Source organism: Pezoporus occidentalis, unplaced genomic scaffold (assembly GCF_034315485.1).
Source record: "Pezoporus occidentalis ecotype Australia unplaced genomic scaffold, CSIRO_AGI_Poc_V1 ctg22, whole genome shotgun sequence".
Classification (NCBI taxonomy): Eukaryota; Metazoa; Chordata; class Aves; order Psittaciformes; family Psittacidae; genus Pezoporus; species Pezoporus occidentalis.
In genome coordinates, this window is record NW_026914072.1 from 4,672,275 (window position 1) to 4,691,899 (window position 19,625).

Below are 19,625 nucleotides of genomic sequence, written 5' to 3' on the forward strand. Positions count from 1 at the left end.
CTACATCAGAGTGCGATTATTCAGTTGATGATAATTCAGTGTATTGTTGAATTGTCTCATCTTTTAAATAATATAATCTGTCAGAGAAGATCCATTATATTCTTATGCACAACTTCTTCCATGGTTATAAAAATTTAAGGTAGTCTGTATTTTCCTAGCATTAATACCTGTAAAATATATTTGTGTTAATAGTGAGGTTAAATTAACATAGGCATTTTAAAATTGATGCTAAGTGAATCAAGAAGTAGACTCATTTTTAGTTAGAAGATTAAGAAAAAAGGAATTGCTTTGGAGTATTGCCTCCCTAACTTAACATTTTTCAAATGGACTTTCAAAGCAGCTCAGCAGTCATAAATATGTAGCTGGTCGTACAGCTGCATGCATTAAAGTTATGTTTACATTATCAAATATATTTGTGCCATCTATATAGGAGATAATGGATTCAGCAAGTCCTTTATCTTCCATATTTTTTACTATAAAAATGTGATAGGATAAAAATTCCAACAGTACCTGAGGTGTGTGTGGTTACTGTTGATTTACAGAAGGCTGCTTTGATTAAGCACAATCAAGCTGAAAGAATTAACAAAAAAATGTTGCAAGTGCAGTTATGATAGTATAAAACTTAGTATTACTGTTCTTTTAATGCACTCCTATTTCAGTGATCTAATAGAAATAAATTAAAGGATAATCAGACATATATTTTATGTTCCAGGAGATATGTTTTAGAATTTAAAGCTTATACAGTTTATAAGGTAGGTTAATAAACAATTCAGGATAGAAAAACTGATTAGAAAAATAGAAATATTTTCTTTGAATATGGAGTTTTCTTTAAGTACAATGGGTCTAGATTGTGCTACACTTCATATTTTTCATCTTTGGACTTTATATTACTTTTTCAACGCATTAAAACTTATGCAGTGAAACTGAATAATGGCAAGTGTTTTTATACCCTTTTATAGCCATTTCTTTTTTCATAACCTCCCCCTGTTTCCTGTTAGCTAAACTATAAACACCTTTCTGTTAATTTATGAAAATTATTGTTGAGATAGCACATTATCACTGATCTGTATGGCACTTCCAGCATGTTAGAAGCAAAGGTCCAAGCAACATAAAACACATCAAAATTCATTAATGTGGTATTGATTATTTTTTGGATAATTAATTTTATTGCAGACCCTTGAAAGAGATAATGAGCTGCAAAGGGAGAAGGCAAAGGAAAATGAAGAAAAGTTCCTTAATCTTCAGAATGAGCATGAGAAAGCACTAAGAACTTGGAAAAAAGATGTAGGTTTATTAAATTAAATAATAGAGTATTAAGAGGTTTTTGAAATAGTCATCAAGCATTTCAGGTAATTCCTAAAAGCCAAGAAAATATTGCAGAAATAATACAATAAAACCAGCTAGTTCTTTTCCAGTAATGCAGGCTCTTTTAAAAATGAATATTTTTTAAAGGTAGATGTAGGAGAAATGTTGACTTCTGTACTTTAAAAGGTCAGTGCACTTCCTTCAGTCTATAAAGCAAGAGCCAGGGTATTAGGTGTTACCTGTAGCACTTAAATATTCCAGTTACACACTTGCCATTACCTAGGCGTGGAAGCTGATACAGGTTTTAATTTACATTGAATTTTATATATTTTTCAGGAAACTTGCAATTTTTTACACAACTTACCCAGAGAATACCAGCATACCAGGCTGCCCTCTTGTACCCTGAAAAGCTGTAAACAGTCTTACAGTAAAAAATGAATGTAAACCCATATAGACTGACACAGGATAAAAGTATTCCTGAAGGTCCATATGCCTAGGGAAAAAAACACAGAAGAACCACCTAAAAATGAATAGGGTAGAGGTAATGAAGGCTTGCATTAAAGCAGAGGCCCTGATTTGACAGGAATTATTCCATGTGGAATGTGAGGTGAAAGTGGATAAGAAAAGGTAAAATCCTGTATGTCTCAGTGAATTCACCTCTGCATTCACCTAAACAATAATTTGTCTTCAAGATTTGCTGTCCTTTCTTCTACTACATTACTTCTAAAGAATACTGCTGTAATTATTTAATCCAAAATAATTAGCAAAATATTGTAGCTGTAAAAACTGTCTGAAATAATAAATGCATGTTTACAAGTAAGAATGATTAATTCACCTTCAGTGAGATATACTTAGTGTGTGGAAACCAGACTCTAAACAGCATTTGTTTAATAATCTTTTTTTTTTTAATCTCCATGTAATTGGCACCTACTGCCAGAAAGGTTTTGAATTTGTTAGGTAGAGTGTTAGGGAGGCTGTGAGGAAATAATGCAAATTTGTCCTTGTAATCCTAAAGCTAATTCTTTTGAGTGCAGCCGCTATGGAGATGACTGCAACCAGGAGACTACAAAATAGCTGAACTGTTCAGATGCTCATTGCCCTGGGAAGATTTGATCTCCCCAGTTCCTAGGAGAGTCTTATACCAATAGTTTCCTATATAGACATGGGAATTGGCCCTGCTTATTTCTCAGGAATGTTTGCAACTATTCTTTAGAAGGTTTATTTATTCCCCCCAACCTCTATATTAGTGCTATGGATAACTAGAAATTTGGTCTCTTACTACCTTACAGTGTCATCATGGCTAACATTATATACTGCTCTGGAAATACTTGTAAATTAAGTGAAGATATTTCTGTAAAATTGCCTTTCCATTCTTTTTTTACAACTTATATTTTTGACCATCCTTTTTTTACTAAATACAAAAATTCAGTTGTGGTGTACTCACTGAAGGAGCATTGGATACTTGAGGCTATTTACAGAAGTGCCAAGTAGATTATTTGCTGTTATAGTTTCTTGACAATGTAAGTAGACACTGAATGCTGGTGAGGATGTTTATCTTTGAGCCAAACCCAAAAAAAGCTACAAATACAAATCTCAGTTTTTTTAAATATTGCTACTTGAAGTAAATGGTGGGGAAAAAAATGCATTAATAAATGGATAGTGTCTGTAGTGGAAATGTGGTTAAATTTTGGTTTGAATGCAAGTGCTCAAAATTATCTCTGTACAAAGAAATTCCGCATCATCTATACTTTCTTTTAAGGATTTACTTTAATTTGCTAAGCTGTTGATACCCCTGTAAAATACTGTTTTATGTATGTGAACATGCAGTGTAAGATCTGTGTTTGTGTGCTCTGTGTACCCTGTCATTACAGGAGGAAAACATGAGAAGAGAAATAGACACTATTAAAAATGAGCTGAATTCCCTTAAGGGAGTTCATAGACATCTTGAAGACTCTCATCCTCCTAAGGGAAATCAGCATTCTGAGCAAGTGGACAATCTGCAGGTAACTGTCTCTAATAGCTGCAGTACTTTCCATTTCTTATAAAAGTATTAGAGAATGAGAGACATTTTTTTCTAATCTGGCTGTCATGTTCACTGAGCTTCCTTTGACAAAGATAATTACATATATTTATATATAGCAAAGTTTAGCAAAGTTTTTCAGTTTTAGTTTAATAAAAACCCCAACCTTTATTTCATTTAGCATCTTTAAGAATCATGAACGCAGGACATAAAAGACAGCTTTATACAGCGCAGGTTGAACTAGAGCTGAGCTTGCATTGCTGGGTGAACCAGAGCCATGTTCAGCTCTATATTCAGAGCATATCTGAGAAGTCAATAAGTGGTTATGCACATGATGATGGTCTTTTGGAGCAAAAGGAAGAGTGTAGCTCTGCAGCTACTTGTTACCCATTACTTAAATTGGATTGCAAATTATATTCCAGTCTTTTGTAAGATTGATAAAATGGGAAGGATCATAAGCCATGAAACTTTCCCGGCTCGTTGAGTGTATTCTGTTGTTCTGTTGGTTATATCATTTTTCCCGTTAGTTTTTACATCCAAATAATGAATTATCCTTCAAAAAGGGAAAACTTATTTTGCATGCGTATGATTTTTCTTCTAGTATTAGGAAAATAGGAAGACACTAGGACTGTAAAGGCAGATTTTTTTTTTAATTATTTTTAGAAGTATCTATGAATTTTCAGTAAAATGACAAACCTTTACAATGCGTGTATGTATGCCTATGGCTCATACACATATATATACACATTAATATATGCATGAATATACACATGTACATATCTGCTGGTATGAGCTTGATAATGCAATGGAAATTATATTTGAAATAAGTCCTCATCCGACCAAAGAATATCTGAACTCTACAAGGTATGATTGTAATTGTAAATCATACAGTTTTTAAAAATCATAATTTCTTTGAAGGAAGAAAATACAAATTATGTTTAGGATGCAGAACCAATACACACAATCAGTTGTTCATGATAAATAGTACTTGTGCTTACAGATAACCCTATATGTTTGAAAATAATTAGGCTTAAAGCTTATGCTCATAAATGCAAAAAAAAAAGATTTCAAAAGCTGGTCATCTTAGACTGAGTCAAATCTCCAGTGGAACTGCCAAGAAATTACAGGACCTGTAGCAGGTCATACTGATTATTCTAATTTGTGGAATTTCACTTTGTATGAGTAATGAGTCAGTGTCTAGTAAAACATAAAAGGGAAAGGTGTTTGCCATGATGCAAATCTTGACTGTGGCTCAAAGTGTTGCAAAGAAATATGCCCATGGTTATTTTTACACCTAGTATAATCTGAAATCCCTGCAAGTATTTGTGGTGCATGACATATAGAATGTACGTGAACTTCCTCATACTGGTAACCTGTGGAATACTAATTAAATAAAAGGCCTTTTTTAAAGAAAGGTACCATGTCAGACCTGATTACAGGCTCAAACTGCAATTTAGTTTAACTTTACTATGTTTCACGCTTAGTTTAATTTTTTAATACAGCCATGCACCAAGTAGAGAATAGGGCTACACCTAGTGCTGGAGGGAAGGAATGCTATCCAGAGGGACCTTGACATGCTTGTGAGGTGGGCTGATGCCAACCTCATGAAGTTTAACCATGCCAAGTGCAAGGTCCTACACCTGGGTCAGAGCAATCCCAGGCACAGCTACAGGTTGGGCAGAGAAGAGATTCAGAGCAGCCCTGTGGAGAAGGACCTGGGGGTGTTGGTCAATGAGAAACTTAACATGAGCCAGCAGTGTGCACTCACAGCCCAGAAAGCCAATCATATTCTGGGCCACATCAAAAGGAGCGTAACCAGCAGGTCGAAGGAGGTGATCCTGCCCCTCTACTCTGCTTTTGTGAGACCTCACTTGGAGTATTGTGTGCAGTTCTGGTGTTCTCAATATGAAAAGGAGATGGAACTGTTGGAACAAGTGCAGAGGAGGGCCACGAGGTTGATCAGGGGACTGGAGCACCTCCCGGATGAAGACAGGCTGAGAAAATTGGGGCTGTTCAGCCTGGGGAAGAGAAGGCTGCATGGAGACCTCATAGCAGCCTTCCAGTATCCGAAGGGGCCTATAAGGATGCTGGGGATGGACTCTTCACTATGCACTGTAGTGATAGGACAAGGGGTAATGGGTTAAAATTTAAACAGGGGAAGTTTAGATTGGATATAAGGAAGAAATTCTTTACTGTTAGGGTGGTGAGGCACTGGAGTGGCTTGCCCAAGGAAGTTGTGAATGTTCTATCCCTGGTGGTGTTCAAGGCCAGGTTGGACAGAGCCTTGGGTGACATGGTTTAGTGTGAGGTGTCCCTGCTCATGGTAGGGGGTTGGAACTAAATGATCTTATGGTCCTTTCCAGCCCTAACTATTCTGTGATTCTATGTTTGTCATTCTTTTGTGTGTGTATGTACAGGGAGATCTGGTTTTGAGGAGGTTTTGAATTTCATAGTATGAAATACTCTGTTGAGGGAAGCGTTATCTTAGGTTTATGTACGTTGCTTAGTTAGATTTTACTAAATCACAGGGAAAAAAAAAGAAAAAGAATCCGGTTTAATAGTTTTGATATAAAGGTATCTTAGTTTATGCACTGATCTATTTTTGAAGGGCTGAACTTTAGGAAGTCAAGGAAGAGGGCCAGGAGACCTGCATGGCTAAATAGGGAATTGCTGGGTATGCTCAAGTGGAAGAGGAGAGTTTACAGGTCATGGAAGGAGGGGCTGGCCACTTGGGAGGAATATAAGGCTGCTGCTAGAGGATGTAGGAAGGCAGCTAGGATGACTAAGGCCTCCTTAGAATTAAACCTGGCGAGAAGGGTCAAGGACAGCAAAAAGAGCTTTTTCAAATACATGGCAGATAAAACTAACACCAGAGGCAATGTAGGCCCACTGATGAACGGGATGGGTGCCCTGGTAACAGAAGATACAGAGATGGCAGAGTTACTGAATGCCTTCTTTGTCTCTGTCTACTCTGCTGCAGGCAGTCCTGAAGAGCCCTGTACCCCTGAGACCTTAGATGAAGTCAGGTTGAAGGAGCGGTTTGCCTTAGTCAATGAGGAATGGGTTAGAGACCAGTTGAGCAATCTGGACATCCATAAATCCATGGGTCCAGATGGGATGCACCCGCGGGTGCTGAGGGAACTGGCGGAAGTCATTGCTAGGCCACTCTCCATCATCTTTACCAAGTCTTGGGAAACGGGAGAGGTGCCCGAGAACTGGAGGAAAGCAAATGTCACTCCAGTCTTCAAAAAGGGCAAGAAGGAGGACCCGGGTAACTATAGACCGGTCAGCCTCACCTCCATCCCTGGGAAAGTGATGGAACACCTTATCCTTGGTGCCATCTTAAGGCATATAAAGGATAAGAGGGTTATGAGGGGCAGTCAACATGGCTTCACCAAGGGGAAGTCATGCTTGACCAATCTCTTAGCCTTTTATGAGGAAATAACACCGTGGATGGATGATGGCAGAGCGGTGGATGTGGTCTACCTTGACTTCAGCAAAGCATTTGACACAGTCTCCCACAGCATCCTCACGGCTAAATTGAGGAAGTGTGGTCTGGATGATCAGGTAGTGAGGTGGACTGTGAACTGGCTGAAGGAGAGAAGCCAGAGAGTTGTAGTCTATGGGGCAGAGTCTAGTTGGAGGCCTGTAACTAGTGGAGTGCCTCAAGGGTCAGTACTGGGACCAGTATTATTTAATATATTCATCAATGATTTAGATGAGGGAATTGAGTGTACTATCAGCAAGTTTGCTGATGACACTAAGCTGGGAGGAGTGGCTGACACGCCAGAAGGCTGTGCTGCCATCCAGCGAGACCTGGACAGGCTGGAGAGTTGGGCAGGGAATAACGGGATGAAATATAACAAGGGAAAGTGTAGAGTCCTGCATCTGGGCAGGAACAACCCCAGGTTCCAGTATAGGCTGGGGAACGACCTGTTAGAGAGCAGTGTAGGGGAGAGGGACCTGGGGGTCCTAGTGGACGACAGGATGACCATGAGCCAACACTGTGCCCTTGTGGCCAAGAAGGCCAATGGCATCCTGGGGTGTATTAGAAGGGGGGTGGTTAGTAGGTCGAGAGAGGTCCTCCTTCCCCTCTACTCTGCCCTGGTGAGACCCCGTCTGGAATATTGTGTCCAGTTCTGGGCCCCTCAGTTCAAGAAGGACAGGGAGCTGCTGGAGAGAGTCCAGCGCAGGGCAACTAAGATGATTAAGGGAGTGGAGCATCTCCCTTATGAGGAAAGACTGAGGGAGCTGGGTCTCTATAGTTTAGAGGAGACTGAGGGGTGACCTTATTAGTGTATATAAATATATAAAGGGGGAGTGTCACGAGGATGGAGCCAGGCTCTACTCAGTGGCAAACAATGATAGGACAAGGGGTAATGGGTACAAACTGGAACACAAGAGGTTCCACTTAAACTTGAGAAGAAACTTCTTCTCAGTGAGGGTGACGGAACACTGGAACAGGCTGCCCAGGGAGGTTGTGGAGTCTCCTTCCCTGGAGACATTCAAAACTCGCCTGGACACATTCCTGTGTAACATTATTTAGGTGTTCCTGCTCTGGCAGGGGGATTGGACTAGATGATCTTTTGAGGTCCCTTCCAATCTCTAGCATACTGTGATACTGTGAACACCCCTCTGAAGTTAATGGAAACTAGGGTTATTCAACCCTAGTTTCAAAATCTAGAAAGGAATCATGTAACTGTAACCTTTCTGTCTTTTTAACAACGCTTTTTCATGTTTGGGTTTTTTTTTTCCAGGTGCATTCAGCAGTGCAGCCTGTACCAAGATATGTGGTAAGTGCCACCGTAGTAGCTGTTTTGTACCTGCGCAAAAGAGTAGCATGCACATATATTGTGACTTTTGTCTAAAGAAACAGCTTCTAGAAGCAAGAGGTTATGAAATAATTACTGTTTTCATGACAGAGGAAAATTCTGGTATTTGTATTTGAGAAGAAAAGATTGAAAATAGGATGTATATAGCCAAGAAGCAAAATGAACTCATTAAAAACTTAGAAAACAAAAAAGATGTAATATGTACAATTTCTTAATCAGAACGTCAGGGAGGATGATGATAAATCATGAGAAAAAGAGAATTTTCAATTGAAACTTCAAATTGAAGGTGGAGTATTTGGCAGGGGAAAACTGTTTTTAGGACCTTCCTCTACTCACCATGACTCCTCCCTCCCCCAAACCAGCAAAGCTGGGAGCATCAGGATGTTTCTGTGACCTGTAAAAAACTATTTCCTGCAGATTTGTATTCTACATCATCTACTATGCCACCAGTGCAATAATCCCATTTTTTAATCAGTATGTCTACGTGCCTCCTTCCATTTTGCAGTGTCCTTCCCACACATCCGATGCTCAAGCACAGCGCTTGTAACTCCCTCCCACATCCCAGTCTTCCTTTTGCAACGCCTCCAGTTACCTAAGTATCTTCAGCTTTTTCTCACGTCTTTTATGAACCAAGTAATACCCCTGCTCCCTTCCACATCTACCTACTTTCATACTGTCTCTCTAGGGCAAGAGCCAGCACATGCTCCTGCCTTCAGCTGCCAAGCAGTTGGTGATCATAAAGGATGCATCTTCCTTTCCTTTATTTCTTTTTAATATGTGTGGTTTTATTAGGGTGTTTCTTCATTATTCAGCTCCTAGTTTTCACAGAACTTTATTGAATGCAGCTTTCAAAACTAAAGACAAATACAGGAGTAGACCAGTGACTTAAACCTTAAGTAAATGCATCTTTCAAGCTTATACTCGCTCGAATGTGACTCAAATTCAGGTTAAAAAGCCTTCTGGAAGGGAAAGAGTAACTGACTGACAAGAATTGCAAAATTGTAAGCCTTATTTGCCTATGAAATGTAGTTAAAAATCCTAGATGGCTTGTTAGGAAAAAAAGTGTTAATATGTGTGTGTATGCACATGTGTTTGAGTGCAGAGAGCACTCATGCAGGTTTTTTCCACGTGTAATTACTTAGCAGGTCACTAATCCAACCAGCATACCAAGGGAGTGATCCAGTCAGCACATACACAACACACATTCCTTCATCTGAGAAATTCTGTCAATCTGTATAACTTTTCTCTGTGGACTGTAACATAGCAGGATCTAATTTCTTTCCTATTCTTCTAGGATATTAATTTGTTTGGGGTTTTTTGTTTTTTTTTTTTGTTTTTTGTTTTTTGTTTCTTTTAGAGGAACTTGGTATAACTTCACATGAATGGTCTTTGTTTTCCATCAGAATTGTAAAGATAATTTTAAATCTAAGTCCTGAATTTTTATCAATGACTGTAGTAAATTATTAAAATACATTGGGTGACATATAATATTGGTTGACATGGTTTTAGTGCAAGGTGTCTCTGCCCATGGCAGGGGGGTTGGAACTAGCTGATCTTAAGGTCCTGTCCAACCCTAACCATTCTATGATTCTGTGATTCTATGTATGATCTTTTGTTCCTTCTTATTCTAGAGTGGTCAAGAACACTCAAAAGACAGTGAAATACAAGCTGTTCAAAAAGAAAATGAGTGTATGCAGTCTGTAATAAGAAAAGACAGTGATTTTGGACATGAAGAAACTGAAGTAAAAACCACAATGGACTCCTCTTTAAGCGCTAAGGAATTGCAGATAGAACAAAGTAATGGCAATACATGGATAATAGAGATAAGTAGTACTGTTGAAGAAAGGATAAATGTTTAGATACAGTATATGACAAGAGAATGAATTAAATGGTTTTGTACTGGCAACAGTAAAATTCCTGATGTTGGTAGTGCTAATCTATGCTAAACTCACAAAGCTCTGAAGGAAAGCACAGTACTTGTAGTGGCTGACCTTGAACATTAAGTAACATCCATGTGCTGTGATCCCTCAAGCTATTGCAATACTCTTTCTGCATGACAGTTCAAAGGAAGAGGGATTAGGAATGACTATAATATGTATAGAAGTGTTTGGAAGCAAAGTGAAGGACTTTCCCATATAACAGTGGAAAAAGGCAGAGTGATTGCATTGCACAGAACAATGATGTGGATGTGGATAACCATAATACTTTCCTGTACAAAGCACTTTGTAACTGCATTTTTTGAAGCCCCCTACAGGAAATGTACCTTGTCTCTAATGCTGTCTCTAAAATGTAGCAGTTAAGTAGAAATTTAAAAGCTTATTAACAACATAGTGACTGCTTTAAAAGATCAGTGATCACAGCCTCAGACTGTATCTCTCAGAAAACACCTTTCTCATACTGAATGCTTTAATTCCTCACTTGCCCACTACCATCAAGTCACAACATACTCCTTTTGGTAGGAAGATGATAGTCTCTTAAACAGTAGTTTTGGTTTCCATTTAGCTAAAAATGCCACTTTCAAAAATAAAGGCAAACTGCAGTAGTAACTGGCTTAAATTTTGTGTAGACAGACAATAGTTGCTTAAAGTGTGTGTGTTAATTTCATAATGACCCTTTTAATATATTTTCTGTTTGAGCAGTTTATAAATATTTTCCAAGTTACTTCAGCAACATTTTTGATAGACTTGTGTATGTAATGAAAGATAAGAAGAATCAATATTGATACTGATCTTGAGTCCATCTCTTTGGAGATCATAAACTGTAAAAATAAAACATTACTTAACCTCTCTGTTATCTGTCACTAACTAGAGAATACACTTACTCTAACAGATTTACAAGTTCTTGAAAACAGTTTTACGGATGAAATTAATGTTGCTAGCCATCATGAAGAAAAGCAAAGGGAGGCTTCTCCCAGGAATACCCTCTGCACAGATAAGGATTTAATTACCCAAGGACAGATCTCAGAAATACATGTCACTGAGCACAAAGAAGCAGAAAATCTGGGAGCAACATGTAGAATGTTCCTGGATGAAAACAATGCACATTTAGAACAAAAGCTCCAGGACAGCACTAAGCCATGCTACACTCAAACAAGAAAAGTCATCTTAGACAGTGTTGATGCTGTAGAAGCCTTCAAGAAAAATGGAAGTCAGGAGACTGACTCTAGCAAGCAAGAATTGTGCATTACTACAGATGAATCAATTTGTACTAAGGCAGATATAAACCCAAATGCTGTACAAAACAACAAAAGTACCCTTACACCTGAAGCACCCAAAACTGAGTCTGAAGCAGTTCTTTGCATCAGGAATGCTGTGTATGAGAGAAGTACAGATAATCATCAAGCTAAGGAATTAAGTTTTGGTATCCCATCTTATATTAAGGAAAATTCTCAAACTGAATACCAAAAATCTAGGTTGCTGGACAGTGACAATCACATAGGCAATGGATTACATCAAACAGAAAAAATCTTGTTAAATCCAAGTGGTTTGCATGTAAATAAACTTCCTTTTAAACAGACATACATAGATGCTGAAGACAAGAATTATGAAGGCAATACCAGACACAAAACCAGCAATGGTATACTGAGGAGTCCTGATGTACCAGCAACTGATGCTCAGAATGTTCCAACTGTTTATTGTGAAAATGTAAGGGGTGATGATGCCACAAAAGAACACAGTAATAACATGTCTCTCTTACATACTTTCAATTTATGCCTCCCAAAAATAGAAAAAGCAATAAATGTGGATGACATGTGCAGCAAGCAACCTGAACAAGACAGTACTGAACGAACAGGGAATACTACAAACACATGTACGTTGAATGCTGGAGCCATATCTCCAGCAGAGGCTGATGGTCTTGAAATAATTGCTCATAAACAAAACCCAGCAGTTACAATTGCTAGCACAGATAAACTAATTCCACTTAAAAAAGTGAATGATGATATTCAGATATGCTCCATCAAAAATGGACATTCACTGGAGATTAATAATTCAACAAATAACACATTGTTAAAAGAGAAAAAACTCTTACTGACTGGTACAGTTCCAGGAAGGAAGTTTGCTGAGGGTCACCTGAAAGAATCATGCTCTTTACCCATGAGAACATCTGGAAATTTAGTAAACATAAGTGGAAGGTCATCTTTTGATCTTTCAGCCTCAGATAAAAAAGCTGAGAAAACTCCAGTATATGTAAATTTTTTAGACCTCAGTTCTTGTTCAAGAGTAAATCAAATAAGAGGTCAAGCTGTATGGACTTCAGCCTCCAAGGAGCCTTTCCTTTCAAAAGAGAAACTGCCAGGCTTAGTGGAAAACACAAACGTTACTTCACAAACACAGTGCCAAAATCCCGGTGAGAATGTTGACAGAAGAGAAACAGGGTCGGGTAAGAAAAATAAGCATTTATGTTTGAGGCATGTACTGAATATACTTAGCAAAATTATTAAAATGTAAAATTTCTGCATCTGAGTTTTGTGTAGCAGTAGAAAAATGCAAACCTCCCAACATTTTAGTTGTATGGAAAAAAAAAAAAAAAGATGAGACTTCCCTGTTTATAATATAAATGCAACTAATGCAACTAAACAGCTTTTGTTTGCTAAATTACCCAATTAAAAAACCTTTTTCTCAGATTTGCCTTTGTGGAAGAAAAACGGTGCAATGACAGGCCAAATTTGTATACGTATTTGGAACCCTAATGTAGAACATACTCTAGCTGGGCTCTTTATGTATCTGAAAAGCACTAAGCAGCTTTTGGAAATGATTCGGCACCCTCATTTTGCATAAAAATTAGAATAGTATTTGAAACAGTAGATGCTTCTTAGAATGGGGCTTAGAGAAAGTTTACTTCTTTCTTTTTATTGTACATCTTTAATTCAGATGGACACTTAAAACCATCTGAAAGTGCTGAATGCATGAAATGAGAAGTCTGCGCTTGGAAGTGCTGGAAAACACCCTAAGCTCAAGGAGCTTTTTTATTTCCTATTCTTGGCACTTGGTGATTATTTGCTGAGCAAAACTTTGCATATGCAAAACAGTAAACTGGAGCTTTATCCCTCATTTCTAATTCATTACTGAAGTGTGGAAAAACTGTATTTAGGTTTGTTTTGCAATAAAATTAGCTGCTGGAGTACCCCTATATTTATTTAGTGAAAGTGCCATTTCTAAATTCAGTCTTCAACCAAAGTAATAAACGTGTCATCTCTATTTCCACAGCAAACTGACTCCAATGTGTTTATAGATGTTCCCCCACTTCAGTAACTGTCCAGAGTATAAGATACAGAAGTATAAGAGGAGCCTTCCTTATAAGTTTCCTTACAAGCTTGCATGTGGATTCTGTTCTTAACACATACTGTAAACTTAAAAGAGCAGATGATCTCTTAGGCTTTGGTAGAACTGAAAGCCCTACTTATGTAGAAAAATGGAGCTCCGAGTGCTTAGATGTTTTTTCAGAAGAACTAGATCCACAGTATAGGGTGTGTTTGTTTGAGGCTTTGTTAATGTAGTGTTTGGAGGTTTGCCCCTTGAATGTACCAAAAGCAGAACTGACTCCCATCCCTTAGTTTTGTGCAGTAAGGCAGAAAACCAGCAGCCTGGTTTCTGCACACTGTTCTGGTGTTAGGAATTTAGGTTTATAGGTAACTTCATTTCTGTACTTGGTCTCTTGCCTACATGTATTTGTACACTGATGCACAGTATCTGAAGTTCAGTTTCAGAAAAGTCTTTTTCCCTAAAACAGTAGTGATAGCATGGTAGGAGGATCCTAATCTCAGATGGCACATTAATAATATGAATTTTGATACCTGTTTCAAGAAAATGAATGTGTAGTTATGTGATGTTCTGCATGTATCTTTTCTGTAAGAACAGCCAGCACTATCTGAAGTTCTTTGTTTCTCCTTTTCTTGTCAGAAACCTTTCCGTATGCAAAGTACTGCAATTCCAAGAAGTGACTTTGGGAGATTCCCTCAAAGGAGTTGATAGGGATTTTAAGATATCCCTGCTTCCCCCAGTGAGTCTCTCAGGGACAAGCACAGTCACCAGACCTCTTGAATTCTAGTAATACTTCACAGTGAGGATCTTGGTCTAGGTCCCAGATGTGCCTCTCCCTCTCATTATCCTGCCTAATTTAGCCAGATCCCTACTTCAGCTTGCTGACAGCTCTGAATCCTGCACCTCTTTTGGAGACTAGAACCTTACTGGCAGGGCACCCAAGAGTCACTGTGGCACTCAGCACTACACCTTCCAAGATTTATTGTGTTTGGCTTTTGTTTTGTTTTGCTTTCAGATATTTTCCCAAATAGCAAACCTGGAGCAGAATCCATGTGGATAGTGTTCCTAAATTTACTTATTTTTACTTACTCTAGCACAAACAGTTTTAGCCATACGGGAGACCTAGAGGTGAAGAGCATTGGTGGAAGAATTTAGTAAGCCTATCTGAGGGAATTCCTTTTACTGCCTAACCACAATGCAGTTTACTATTTATACAACTTTGGTTCCCAAAGAGCAGCCACTCCACATGAGTAAACAGAGGAATGAACAGGGAACAGGCTCTTCCTGGCAAACTCTTAAAAAACTAACGCAAACTCGTCACTATCTTCCTTCCAAGAGGAAAAGTTACAGTATTCTTAATTAACTGTTACACAGCTATGCGGTAACATGCATTTTCAGAGCAAAACAAAGATTTTACTGTTGTAGCAGTGATCGACAGGCATCTGCATCTGTGTAGTGATAAAACAGCTGAATGTGAAAGTAGGCTTATGTTTTGATCTTGCAAGGAACTTTATATTGGTTTCAATGGAGTCTAGTAGCAGTACATAAAGCCACTGCAGGATTGGAGCCTTATCTCTGCCTTGATTAATCTACTAATTTGCCCATCCTACCTTTATTAGATAGCTACAGTCTGATTCCCTTAAATATTAGGTATAGCCATTTATAAAAAGACTCCTCATTTAAAATGTTCTTTATCCTTGTATTTAGAATGTAAGTTTTGTTTTCACCCTGGAATATGATGTTAGGATGGCACTAATTATGTATTTTATCATCATTATTGGAAGGTGAGTCTTAATACTGATTGGAAAAAAATACTCCATTAGAATATTCTGAACATACATTTTTTGTAAATAACAATTTATATTTGTCATTAATTTAGTATATAAAAACAGTATAAAACATTTTCAATCAGAGTAAAAACACACCTCATCTTCAGAGACAAAAGCAGATGCAGAAATATGGGAAAGAAAACAAGAAATGAAGAGGGAAAAGCCTAAAACAGAGCTTCAGTGATTTAAACCAAAAATATTTTTTTTAAGATCAGAGGTAAACCAGAAGTTTAGTAACTTTACAATTACTGCCTAGAGACTAAATTGCAGTTGTTACCATTTCCTTTTTGTCACTCAGGTTCTACCAGTTTTAACAGAGCTGCTGACACTTTGAATACCTCTAGCATCCACCGAGCCCCCCAGGGAGACCCTGGTGAAGACTGGAATGCTATAGCAAAGACTTTTTATGATTCTTCTTTTCCCACAGAACATGTAAGTCAATTAAAAATATTGCGAACCAGACCTCAGTGAGCTAATTCCACAGATATTTGTACAACTGTACTCATCTGGATACTTTAAGACTGAGTCAATCTCCAAAATAATATCAAAAGGGCAACAAGGCACCATTTTTCACAATTAAGGTTGATAGAAAGCAGCAGGAAAAAGTCACAGCATATGAATCAAACAGATGCTAAGCAATCTGTTTGGGAGGGGAGAAAGAGGGTAGTTCATTGTGTACCCTAATAGAAATCATCACCTACAGTAAAAGTAGGAGTTGGGTTTTTTTAAAAAAATAAAGGTAGGTAAAAGTATAAGAACATTATTTCCTTTATTAAGACCACATTTCTAAAAGAAATTTGTGAAAAACTAAAAAGTCAGTGTATCTATGAATTAGAGCCTGTCCCTTTATTCTATGCTGGTTACATGATGCCATTTTTAGTTATAGTCTTATTGAATCAGATGACATTACACAAACGTGTAAAAGCAGAGAATTAAAAAGAACCCTATTGTGTTGCTGTTTCCCCTGTAAGACAACCTCATTTCAGAGGGCACTAGCAATGGCTCACACCGCATTTTTAGACCTATGTTAGTCTGTGGAGTTTGAACAGCTGAAATGGCTGTATTAGGATTAGACCTAATGGTAAACATACTATTCACAAGTGATACAATAATTTACAACTACAGTTGACCTTCCTTTTTACAAGAGGCTCTAGAGGTATTTCTCAGGTAGTTATGGCTGTCTCTTTGAATGAAGTTTGAAGTCAGGGTGTAGAGTGTTTTCAAGTGACAAGACTGGCTGACTTCACTAGGCTTAGTCAGCTCTCAGTGCCACTAGCATTCATATTCTCTGAAATTCAGAAGACTGATGTTTTAAATTACTTAACTTTCCTAACATGACTCTACTTGGGAATGACAGCGAGGGTTTTTTTCAACAAACACAGTGGTGGTATTTACTGTGTCTCTCTTGCTTTTTGTGACTGAGGTGGAGTCAGGAATTGAGTGAACTAAAATACCTAATCTACAGCTAACAAAGCTGTATTTCATTATCTGATTGTGGTTGTATCTACTTTGTCACCTCCAAACTAAAGCTTCTTATGTGCTAGGTAAGTAAAAGCTGAGATGGATAAGGACAGAGTACCTTGCTAGTTTGACCTTATATTATTTTCCAAATACTCAATCTTTGAAATCTTAGCCTGGGGCATTGCAGACCACTCCTTCCCTTCTGTGGTGGTGTAATTCTAATAGCTTCTGTCCTCAAATTTGTCATGTTTATGAGCGATATGGAAAAGCTGTTGGGAGATTAAAAATAGGCTTGGACATCTCTTTTGCTGCTCAGTTTGTTTGTTCTAACGTGGTTAGAGCTAGAGCAGACTTATGCCTTCCAAAACTTGGGTAATCTCATTCAACCAAAGTGCAGTACTCTAAACAGTGATGAAAATTAAAAAGAAATGCTACAACTGCACTTTAAAATTTTTTGTAAAAAATATTAGAGTGTTTTACACATTAGTCTGCACATGCCTGAGTACCAAGGGAAGGATGAATAAGCATCCTCAGCTCAGTTTAAGCACAAGTTTCTAACTGTGCAGTCATACTATTCAGCAGTGAATGATTTTTACATGTATGTATCCCACACGTTGCCATGTTACTAGCAGTAAGATACACATTTTACTTGTACTTAATTGTGAGAATGCTGAGGACGTTTAGTTTGACAGTTTTTTTTTTTTAAAAAGCTTTATTCCACACACATTGTCACAGATCTGTATTAAAATTATACATATATATTTATAGATAGATACATGTATTACTTAACTGCAGTCACTTCTCCAAAGAGGTCTAAACACTTGTTTTCCTCAGTAAAATCCAAACAACATGGCATGGCTTTGTTTCATTAGAAAACTTCACTTACACCTGTGGAAGATCTAATGAAAGTTTTTCTCTGGGGTTGTTAGTACAGGACAGATGCAGCCCCATGTGCTATTCCATAGAGATTTTGACTAGCAGCTTGCAATGAAGTATGATCTGTTTCTTTCCGAGGCCTTGGGAAAGAGCATGGGAAAAGCGTATGGGTACAGCCATTAGAATTAACAGGTTCAGTACTTCATATCTCCAACAAAGTTATTTCCTTGCTGAAACAGAGATTAGTCATTATTGACCTGAAGTATCTGTTCTCAGCTGCATGGAAGTAATGCTATTACACATGCAGTAAGCTCAATGAACAATTTGTATGAAGTTTAGTATTCATATTTTAAACTTCAAGAAATGCTTGTGTACTGGGGAAGGAGTTTTAGCACAATATTCATGTGCATAAAGGCAGGCCTGATAAAGACTATGTGGCTTAGTCACTTGGGGCACAGGTGCTCAATATTAAAATATAATTGAGCACTAGGAGACAGCCTTATATTGTGATGTCTGTAATAGAATTGCTCCAGCATGCAACCAGAGCATTCAATGTCATGTTACAAATCCCCAGGAACCACTGCAACACTGGCTCACATACCTTGCTTGTGCTGTTCCTGCGTGCTGGCCTCCCCCAGAGCCACAGTGCTGGATTATAAGTGGAGAACTCATCATTCAAGCAAAAAAAATCCATTTCCCTACTGTGTTGTCGTGTATTTGATTTGGATATATACAGAGAATCTATCAGATAGTAATTAAAATTATTCAAAGAAAAAGATATCTTTAACATAAAAAAAACCCAACCTATTACACTTTGCATTAGTTAATGATGGTTGCTTTCTAATGTGTACAGTGAAGCAGAGAGGGAGTTAAAACTCTAAACCTCACAATTTTGGGTTTTGTTAATCAAATGCTTGCATAACTATAGAAATGTCAATTACAACGTTATACTCTTCAATTAAACTAGTTATTTTGCTAATCTGCATTCCAGTACAAGGTTCGGGTTCATTTAATCACAACTCTTCTGTACAAAGTCTTACTTTAAGGCTTGGTTTATAAAAGTATATTTATCATTATCAAGCTTTCTAAATTAAAGCTGAAGCAAGCATTTCAAATTAATTCACCACCACCACCACCTGATTTAATCTTTCTATATACATTTCCTTGCTTGCTTAATGCTCAGCAAAATCTAACAATTTGAACCTCTACCTGAATTTCACTGGATTATTAACTGCTAAATTTGTATTCTGTCAGGTGAAAGGAGGATTTACTGCTTCACAGCATGAGAAATCTCCTCAGGTGACTGTAGCTCCAGCAGGAAATGCACTCAGTGAGAAGGACAGCTGTTCTAGTCATAACTCCATCATACAAAATGAAATGGAAGAAATTGAAAAATTCTTGAATTTGGAACGAGTTCATTCAGAAAAAAAAAGAAAATATGAAGGAGGCCAGTGAGGATCAGTGGCAGGAGATGAAAAGCATGTCTTTTAAGCATAGATAAATCACTTGCCTAAACCAGATTTGCAGAGGTATTCCTATGGAACATAGCATGCATGCACTGTGCTTTCATATATAATACAGCATATAGACCTAGTCATGTTTAGAAATGGATGTAATCCCTGCTAATAACATTAGTTCTCTGTCTCTGCAATCAAATCCCGGCTGTTATGGGCTTTTCCCCAAAGTTAAGAAGTTCACAAGTTAATGTTTTAATATCCATTAAGTAAAACTAAACGATTACTTAAGAGTTCCCTTTTGGTCCTCAGAAGCCTGGCGGAAATACTTTGTTTTCTGTGTCAACTGCTCGCTCAGTTTTCAAACTAGATCAGCTGCAACTGTTTCAAAATAAAAAGGTTTCTACAAACACAACAACTTACAGCAGTTCTGAGTGGCAGAACAGGAAAATCTGCTTACCTTTACTGCTAAATTATTTAAATATATGTTGTAGTTGATCCTGTATCAATAATGTCTCTTTTGACACTAAAGCATCTGATATGATTAACTTCTACCTGGTTCACATTTTTTCTCCTGTAGGCTATAA

The 19,625-nt window shown here is 37.7% G+C and overlaps 1 protein-coding gene and 1 long non-coding RNA gene across 3 annotated transcripts in view; one reads left to right on the forward strand and one right to left on the reverse strand.

Annotated features, from left to right (window-relative positions):
* CCDC73 (coiled-coil domain containing 73) overlaps positions 1-19,592 on the forward strand; it is a 76,045-nt gene extending 56,453 nt beyond the window's left edge. For both annotated transcript variants that reach the window (XM_062620306.1, XM_062620307.1), the window contains 7 exons: positions 1,174-1,284; positions 3,177-3,308; positions 8,083-8,118; positions 9,789-9,954; positions 10,987-12,537; positions 15,546-15,679; positions 18,839-19,592. In XM_062620306.1, the coding sequence (XP_062476290.1) occupies positions 1,174-1,284; positions 3,177-3,308; positions 8,083-8,118; positions 9,789-9,954; positions 10,987-12,537; positions 15,546-15,679; positions 18,839-19,039 (2,331 nt within the window). In that variant the 3' untranslated portion in view covers positions 19,040-19,592. The remainder of the gene's footprint in view (positions 1-1,173; positions 1,285-3,176; positions 3,309-8,082; positions 8,119-9,788; positions 9,955-10,986; positions 12,538-15,545; positions 15,680-18,838) is intronic.
* On the reverse strand, positions 16,828-18,915 carry LOC134164501 (uncharacterized). The gene is made up of 2 exons (XR_009965167.1): positions 18,794-18,915; positions 16,828-17,814 (listed from the first exon to the last, which is right to left on the reverse strand). It is a non-coding gene; the product is annotated as an uncharacterized LOC134164501 (long non-coding RNA).
* Positions 19,593-19,625: the final 33 nt, after the last annotated feature.